We start from the raw sequence: 9,446 nt of genomic DNA, 5'->3' as shown, positions 1-9,446 counted from the left end.
AATCACAGGACACATCCACGTTCCCGGTAAAAGCTCATACATCTATCTCCGCCACATTATTGTTTGTTATGGCTGGTGAAGGCTTGCTCTTCAGTCCTTCTGTGGCACATCTTGAAGTTTCCGTGAGGAGCAAACGCGGAACGCAAAGAGCGAGGAGAATGGTCTTGTACTCTTTGCGGAAATTTTGGTTGAGCAGTCCATATATGATGGCATTGAGGCAGCTGTTGAAGTACGCCATAAAGTAGCTTGTGACAAAAAGCCACTCGGGTATGTTGGGTGCAACCTTCGGAGGATTTATGGCTACAGCCAGGCCTATGAGGTTCAGGGGGGCCCAGCACACGGCAAACAAGACAAACACCATAAACATAGTCAGGAAGTTCCTCACATCACTAGGTTTCAGTTTGGTCCTTTGCTCCGGTTTAACTCGGTGTTTCACCTGAATGACGAGCACCCATATCCTCATGTAGCAGTAGGACACCACCAGCAGAGGGATCAGAAAATGAATAATCACCACGGAGATAGTATAGTACGAGCTAACGGTCTGAGCAAAGGTGCAGGAGTAGATGCGAGGGTCGTACTGCAGTGAGCCGACGAAGAAGTTGGGAATAGTGGCGATGGCGGTGAGTAGCCAAGTAAGACCCAGGTAGCAGAGCGTGTTCCTCAGGCTGTACAGACGATCATAGTGGAGACTGTGGCAGATGTAGCAGTAGCGATTGATGGCGATAGCCGTGATGTTGAAAATGGAGCCGATAACACTGAGGCCCATGATGAAGCCGCTGACCTGGCAGTGCAGGTCACCCATAGTCCAGTCATTGTGAAAGATGGCTGTCAGGACCAGCGGGTAGGGGTACAGCGCCACCACCAGGTCTGCCACAGACAAACTCACCACAAAGATGTTGCCTAAAGAAAAAGAAAAAAAGGAGGTTATGAAAACTGACAAAATGTGACCAAAAGAGAAGGTAAAATATGCAGGATCATGTTTGTAACTTTGCTTATTGGGACAGTGGAGGCTTGACTGTGACTTTCCCTTGATTAATAATGTGTTTCATCAGTAAACAGGGTTTTTCTCCTTAATCTAACCATGTAGTTTTAGCATTTTAGCCAAACAAAGAGTGATAGAAAAGGTCAAATCCACAACCAAAGTCAAATAAAAGTGCATAAAAGCAGCGATACATGCATCTGGTTTTTGCACATTCCCCATGTTAGGAAACCTAGCTAGAGAGGTATCCAGGTGCACTGGGAGTTAATGCTTAAGGGGTATAACCCTTCATGCATGAAAACATGATCCTGATGTTAGTATTTCATGAGCTGGGAACAAGAATCTCTACATCCTTTTCATACTACATTATTTTTTACTGCCCCAATCTGGATCCAGGCCCATACTGAATTCTCTGTGTATGCTAATGCTGCTAGGTGTAGATGAGCGGTCTAAATGGGTCCAGCTGGAAATATTTTAACTACTAGGAAGCTGATTGCTGTGAAATTTGTCACACTGCAATATTTCCTTATTGGCACAAAGACGTTCGCAAGCATTTTCAGTCATTATATTAGGTACACTTGCTCAAATGCTGCTGATCTACTGGGATTTTACATAACAATTTCTGTAGTTTACAGAATGGTGACAAAAAAGAGAAAATATCCATTGAGTGACAGAACTGCCTTGTTGATGAGGTCAGAGGAGTATAGCCAGGCTGCTTTCAATTCAGGCTGATGGTGTTGGTGTAGTGGCGTGGGGAATTATTTCTTGACACACTTAGTGCCCTTTAGTGCCAACTGAAAATCATCAAAATACCACAGCCTACCTGATTATTGTTGCTAACCATGTCTTTCTCGTTATGAGCACAGTGTGCCATCTTCCGAAGGCTGCTCCCAGCCATAACGTTCCATGTCACAAAGTTCAAGTCATCTCAACTGGTCACTAGAGCTTAATCCGGCAAAGCACCTTTGTGGAACAGGGGATTTCTATCCTGAATCTGTGGCGCTATCATGTCAATATGAATTAAAATCTGTAAAACTAAAATGTTTCCAGAACCTTGTTGAATCTATGACACAAAGTATTAAAGCAATTCTTAAGACAAAATAGGGTCCAAAGCTGTACTAGCAAGGCATTCCCGAGTGTATATAGTTTTTATTTTAACAAATATTCGGTGAATTCTCTGGATACTCATGTCCCTTGCAAAGACAAATTATAACTGACTTTTCATGGAGCCCCATCATCAGCTCAACCTATTTTGTCCTGTACTTTGATTAAGCCCAGATTTAGTCAATTTAGCTAGTGTGAGCAAAAGGTTATCTCCCTATGGGCAGGTCCATCCCAATAATGTGCTCTTCGCACTATAATAATGCTTCCTCACTCCTGGGAAAATGCAGTCAGATACTTAGAACGCAGTTAAAGTACATATCAACAAGGACGCGGGTGGTTTCGGGGTCCGATTACATCCAAACAAGCCCCCATCCTCCCAAGGTCAGAGCTGATTCTGGTGTGACACTGGATCTCCTCAGATGACATGAGTTATAGAAAATGACATGTGATGTTGTTACAGTGCAGCTGTTCTGGGTGGGGAAGAATAAAATAATAAATCAAATTGTAAAGTCAGATAAGAAGACAGATAAGCCATAACTTAATTGTGTTGGTTTTGCAAAACAGGGATTAACCTCGTGTGAGGTTAGAGTAAATGTGCAATATGTTAAGGACAACATAAAGCTGTTGTTTTATAGCCAATAGATCGAGTTGGTCCATCTTTTTAGAGATTAAGCGCTTTAGGGTATGTTAAAATGCTGAGTGACAACTTATGAAGCCAGAATGTAAAAGGAGCAAAGCTCTTGCTTGCTCAGGCAACAGCTGAAACAACAGCGTTGGAAGTGGATTTGAAACACATGTGGCCATCAATCCGCATTCAGGTCCTGTTGTAATCTCTGCACGCCAACACGGCCGCGTTATGTTGTTTAGCAACCGGTCTAATTTCATTTCACTCCTGGAACTTTATTCAAACGGTGTGCTAACGAAGCAGACAAAACAAACAGGGGCACAGAACATTTAAAGTTTCATGAAGAAGAAAATCAGATGGTTGATTTCACCATTTCCCGCCGACCTGGAGTTTTTACAGACAAGTCAATTTTCCAAGTCACTAAAACGGCACCAGCCGTCGCTCAAGCCTGCTGGGACAAAAATAAAACGCATTTGTTCTTCATCCTTGAGTCAGCTCAGTGGGCAAATCTGTCAGATTGCATTTGTGATGCTCCCAGTGCTCGCTCTATGTGCTCTTGTCATTGTGCAGAGTTTTGATTCCTCGTTGACATCACACACGGTGTGTGTGTGTGTGTGTGTGTGTGCGCGCGCGCGCGCGCGCGTGTGTTGGCTGGACGGGGCACGGTCCGGCCAGCTCACTCTGGCTGAACCCTCTTACTCGCTTATCATCAGGAGGATGAGGTAAGTGCTAAAACACCGCTGAGAGGATCACTGTGGAGCGGCCAGATGACTGTCTCTGTTTTGTTGGCATCGATTATTCAAACCCTGGACGAACCATTACCTCTCTACCTCGGTTTAATTAACCGACTTGGCCGGCAATGATGCTCATGACACCCAAACTCACAGCACTCAAGACCGCTCTGTCAAACAGAGATGTTCACACACGGATACGAGAAAGGAGTCGACGTCTTTGGGAGCTATAATTACCAAGTGTTGAATAGACCTTAACCCGAATGCTGATTGGTTACAGGCCATTAGGGACAGCTGACACGCAGCCTTCGACTTGTCCTACACCGCTCGCTCTGCAGTGATCTGATTTTGCAGTATGCGCGCACAAAAAACTTGTGAAACAAGCGAAATGTTGCATCAGATTAACTGAGACTTCTGTCCCGAGAGAGCCGCGCAACCGCCCAGTGAATTTCCCCAGTGTGAGACTCTGTCATATTTTTCTGGTGAATGAAACATAAATTGAAACAGCGCATCACAGAGCACAGTGTCAGAGAGAAACTGGATATTTGTCATCGCTTCGTTCCAACCTGGCGGTTCAGAGTAGTAAAACAACGTGGGAAATAAAACAAAAATATTTTATTTTTATTTTTTTTTAAAAAGAGAGTGTGTGTATGTGTCTGGGGGGGGGGGGGGGGTGAAGCTGGAGCAATACAGAGTTACATTATGAAGACGCGGGCAAACGCGATTTTGGTGATTTGGTTTTCAATCTCACTGCTACGCATGTGAATCTCTGGGGTGCGTGTTCCTATTTCAAATCCACCATCTGTACCCCATCACTCTCACTGCTCATACTGGAAACTTGATTTACTAAGCTTTAATTCACCCGACTATATTTATACACCTTCTGAGGAATTCACCAAGACATGCAGAAGGGTTTGGCAGTGCCTGAATCCATCTGAATGTCAGCAACGCAAGGTTTATTACTGCCAGAGCATACCCCGAATATAATTGCATTCAACTTAGTAAGTCGTAATCATAAATAAGCAAGAATAACCTTTTGGCAAGGACACGGGCGCTGATGAATTAGTAGTGGCGACTTCGTGACCTCGTTTTCGTGGGGCTTTTCTGGCCAGAGAGGCCCCAGAATGAAACTTAACATTAAACTGACATGAGCTGCCTTTTGGTGATACAGCCCGCTATGAGCCTGGTCAAAACCATCATCATCATCATCGCCAGAGCCCATCTACCAATCACAGCCCGAATGTCTGAGATAGGAAAAAACGCAGCAGCCTGGAGTTGAAAAGGGCATAAAAGAGGATCACTGGTACACAAACATCGTCCAGTGCAACAGGATTTCAAGGAAGGGTGAAAAGTGGTCATTTTAAAGAAGCCTCTTCCTGTCCGAGATGGATGAGCTACAAATATGAGATTACATTTCCAGGTGTGGCTTAGCAAGATAATAATAATAATCTAACAATGCCCCACGACCATGCTGGAAAACTTAATATCATCTGCTCGGGGGGCATGTTTAATGGAGCGTGCTAAGTGATATTCTCCGTGGATCTGTGCTGTCAATTTGAATTGGGTTCTGGTTTGACTCACTCAAGTCCACTGACTCAATTAAACCCACCCACCCCTACTCCTGTGGACGCTGAAGTGTCTAGGTTTTATTCATGACTGTGGAGCAGCTGAGGGGGGTGCAATGCATGATTTAACAAAAACTCAAGTCCATCTTCAACTCTCACTACCCCCCCCACGACCTAGAGTAGAGTTTGCACGGCACGGCAGGGCGCAAACTATACGCGCATGCGCAGCGTGGGATCTCTTCCTCCATCTACTTCCCTCTCATCCTTTTCTTTTTCCAACCCTCTTTCTCGCTCGCTCTCGCTCTCTCTCTTTCTGTCTGTGCCGCACTACTCTTTCTCTCTCCCGAAAGCATTTTGTGAGTGTATTTTTAGTATGGTTAACCCCCAGTGGAGAAGCGTAGTGTTAACACCCCATTGGCAGACCTATAAGTGCCATGCTGTACACTTTGAGGATCTGGTGGATACGCCCTGTTACATTTGCGCACTTTGAAAGACCCCCTGGAAACCTGATACAAATGAAACATGAGGTACCAGATCTCGCCCCCAAGATGTTTCAGCACTTAGAATGTGAACCTCGTGTTTCCATGTACATGACTGTTTGTTTTTGGGTGTGTGTTGAGGGGCTAAATGGTGGAGAGGGGGGGGGGGGGGGTATATCGAGGAAGCGTGCAAAGCGAGTGTGTTGAAATGAAACAGAGCGGAAAGGTCCTGCTGCTGCTGTGTGAGGAAGAAAATCAGCTGTCTGAATAATGTGTAATGGGGAGATGAGATAGGATGTTTTCAGCACCCCACCTGACACATCTATATCTGAGTGCGTGCTTTTATATATGTATGTAAACCTTAAACTTACACTCCTTGCGAGGCCTAAAGAGTGACGCTGCACGAAATCGTATATGCAGGCCCTGCGCAAACAAGCAAACAAGAAGGGGCCCGTGTATAAAGCTACAGCTGTTCTTTAGCTGTACCCATGCTTCCCTTTTGGAAACTGTACAATTAAACATTCATACAAAGCGAGCCAAACCTATAAATAGCTTGTTAAGAACAGAGAGGAGATTGTTGATAGGCTAACGGCAGCAACAATTTCAGTCACGTGGAAAAAAATAAGCAAAGCGATAGCAGGATGGGCTCTGAGCTTCCACTGGAGTTTCAGGTTTCTATTCATACATGCGAACAAACCGAGCAGCACAACTGTGGGGAGGACTCGCGTGTGACTAGATATGTCAGCAAGCCCAATTAGAGCAGGGGAACACCGACACGAGGTCTGTAATCAGTGCAATGCGCACGGTCCACCAGCCTAAGGTGGACTCTTGATCAGGCCATTTAGTCCTGGCCTGTTGTTTGAGATCAGTGGACTGTGCCATTATTTATTTATTTGTCTTTGCCAAGCAGATAATCAAATTATTCTCCGGGATCCTCAACTTCTTGCCAAAATGGCTTTGGGCTGCTGTAAAACGGGTATGTTATGTAATGTATTTGAAATTGTAATTAAAGCCTTGTTATCCCCAACACTGACCTAATCCCGCTGCCTCATTAGCATGCTCCCATTAGCATTTTGTTGTGATCGCAAGGTTTACTGTGTTTTCTCGCTCGGGCTCAGAGGGCGTCCTTCGCTTTACTTTGAGCCGCGGAGCTGCTGGGTATAATTGCCTGGGTGCACGCTGCTTTCTCCTCCAGACCTTTAAGTTCAAAAGCAGCAGAGTATCAAATGCACCGCGTGCTCGTTGCTCTCTGATATGTAGTCAGCCTCTGCAGGATATCTCGATGTTCTATTCTGCACTTTTTATTTTTAGTAGGGGAAAAATCACGAGATCCGGTCAATTAAAGCAAAATACGCTCCTGTGTCCACGCATCTGTTGCACAGCTGCCTCTCATGCCATAAACTCTGTAGGGTTTCAGGATCTTTACTGCTCAGTCTGTCCTGTGGCTGAGGAGGTGGGTCGATTACTGCTCATGTGTTTCTATGCCACACAATATTGGCTACTATACAGCTTTTACAAGTTTATTTACAGAGAGACACGACAAACTAGTAATGACTGCCAACATTTACTAACAAGAGACTATTATTTGTCATCCAAGAAAAAAGTGGGAGCAAATCATGAGAATATCTTTGCATATTATCTTTTCATTTCCAAGAAGAAGGATGTACTAGTTCTTTGAAAAGTTTCTTATTCTGGTTGATTAATGACGGGGGAACTAAACCCTGCTCCTCCAGTGCTTAGATGAAAAGGCACCTTGAAGAATATTGGTGCGCAAAACATAAAATGCAACTCATTTAGTCCCCTGGGTTATGAAAACAGATAGTAGGAGACAAACAGCGCCAATCACTGGAAATGACAGTGGCTTCTCAGTGGCCATTAGAAACTGCAGGCTACAAGATAAAAGGGGCAGCTGAAAGATAATGCTACTATTGCCAATGAGGAGAAGGGACACAAAGGTAGCCATGATAAATGTCAGCTTTACCTTCTCTCTGCTGTCTGAACATTTCAAATGTAGCCCACAAAGGACGAGGAGGAGGGTCGTGTGTGGCATGAAATGTGTGCAAAGCAACAAAGAAACCATACAACAGTGTCTCTCACCTTGGCTGCTCATCGACACCTGATATAAGGAGGGATGTGATTTATCAGAGATGGAGAAACCAGCAAGGTTACAGCCAAATGGAGGGGAGAGTGCGTGCCATTATTTATGAAGAGATATGAAGGCAGGCAGGCATGCATGCAAGGCTGTGGAAACTCTGTCACAGTGAGGCTGGAGGTCCACTTCAGATACCAGTTTGATTGTCATGCAAGAGGGAGGGGGTGTCACAGGCCACACAGTGCATTACATAATTTTAGTTATGAGTGAAGGCAGGAAAGAAAGCTCACTGAGAGAGAAGTTGTTTTGCTTAAATTCAGCTGGTAAAGTATTCACATGGGTTCTTTTATTTTGAATAGTTAGCATCAATATAAGGAATAACTTCCTGCAATCCTCTGTGCGTCTCACCTGGGTTTCGTAGCTTTTTGTTCCTGTACACGGACAGGATGACGAGGACGTTTCCCAGGATGTCTACCACGATGGTGAAGATCAGCACGCTGGCCAGCGCAGTGGACACTCCAGCCGAGGTAGCGCTCAGCCCGCAGTCGCTCTCATTCCGCAAACAGCTCGAACCGTTCACATCCTTCTCCTCTACATCCATCTCCTCCACCACCTCCTCAGGATGCAGCTGCCATGGTGGGCTTACAAGTGTTCAGATGAAAATTTAAAATAAAGAAGAAGAAGAAGCACAAACCAAAAAGGCAAAATGACTTCACGGGAGGGAGTCTTGAACTTATTTGCGCATGAAACCACACTCCCCTGACTGTGGAGTACTAGGAGGCTGAGAGGACGCGAGTCCTGACATGATCTTTAGAATAGTCACACGCTTTGCGCACCCGGGGGGACGTAAGGAGGTGAGAAAGGTTGGGAAAGCTCGAGTTTCACGGCGGCTCTGAGTGCGGTCAGTCACAGAGGCTCCTGCTGCGCGCCGCTCCATTCTGACAGAGTAGCTCTTCCAGGAGGCATGTGAGCGCTGTCCTGTGCGTAATGGAAATCCGAGGATGCAAAAGCGTGCGCGCACAGAGCAACACGGAGTCTGATGGCTCTGAGAGCACTGTGAGCAACACAACCTCCGTTCAACTTAAATACTGAAGCTCATCACTTAAAAAATAATAATAAAAAATCTGCCAGAATAAAGACTGGGGTCTGTTTCAAAATCTATAAATATACTCTGCCTCCTGAACCGCTGTGGTGTGCCATTCTTGCTGAATAACAACTCGTGTGATCCAAATGGACACGCGGGCTGTGGAGAATCGTGGCCAGGGCAGTGCTGCTTATTTTCTAATCTGAAAAAATGAGGGACTGTGACTAGCATATTCATCGTGGAGCCAATGTGACACATGATTTGTAAGAGCCTTTATTGTGAGAGCATCCAGCGGATCGAGAGAACCTCCATGTGCATGGAAATGGCGCCTTCATGTGTCCAGAAGACATTCTTACAGTCAGATGCATACAGAGAAACAGAAGCTAATGATTTCATTATATATATATAAAATGTTGCATGCAGCCCTTAGTTGCTCAAATCCATTTGTGACATCCATTTGTGCATTGACTTAGCCTACCTATGTTATAGTCTAAGAGTCTGTAGAATTACTACATAAATGTTCTGAAGAGTATCATAAAAGTGGCATGAATATATATAATGTATATAAAGTCTCACATTTGGTCACATTTCCTCTGCAGTGCACTTGAATTTGTGTCCCTTTAGATGTGGAGAGAACGGGTGCAGTTTGCGATCAGTGTGTCTGTACGCATGAGGTGATCACAGGATGCCAGAGGGTGCAGAGTGGAGGTTTGAGCAGCTGAGGCTGAGCTCTGTCCTGACCATACGCTGACCACACAAAGGCAACTCTTCTTGTTTTTTCCAGCTA

The 9,446-nt window shown here is 45.0% G+C and overlaps 1 protein-coding gene across 1 annotated transcript; it reads right to left on the bottom strand.

The window, feature by feature from the left end:
- Positions 1-34: 34 nt before the first annotated feature.
- mtnr1c (melatonin receptor 1C) lies at positions 35-8,892 on the bottom strand. The gene is made up of 2 exons (XM_084943040.1): positions 7,984-8,892; positions 35-900 (listed from the first exon to the last, which is right to left on the bottom strand). Exons 1-2 carry the CDS (start codon positions 8,174-8,176, stop codon positions 35-37), a joined length of 1,059 nt encoding a protein of 352 aa, XP_084799166.1. The 5' UTR covers positions 8,177-8,892.
- Positions 8,893-9,446: the final 554 nt, after the last annotated feature.

The sequence above is a fragment of the Perissodus microlepis genome, chromosome 2 (genome assembly GCF_051167445.1).
Source record: "Perissodus microlepis isolate ML-2025 ecotype Zambia chromosome 2, ASM5116744v1, whole genome shotgun sequence".
Classification (NCBI taxonomy): domain Eukaryota; kingdom Metazoa; phylum Chordata; class Actinopteri; order Cichliformes; family Cichlidae; genus Perissodus; species Perissodus microlepis.
This window is presented reverse-complemented; position numbering and strand designations above follow the sequence as displayed.

Bases quoted from the DNA above. Each gene is read 5' to 3' on its own strand.
- mtnr1c (XM_084943040.1), bottom strand. From the start codon at position 8,176: ATGGATGTAGAGGAGAAGGATGTGAACGGTTCGAGCTGTTTGCGGAAT. The intron at 901-7,983 runs GTGAGACGCACA...CTTTTTCTTTAG, and splicing joins CAAAAAGCTACGAAACCCAG to GCAACATCTTTGTGGTGAGT.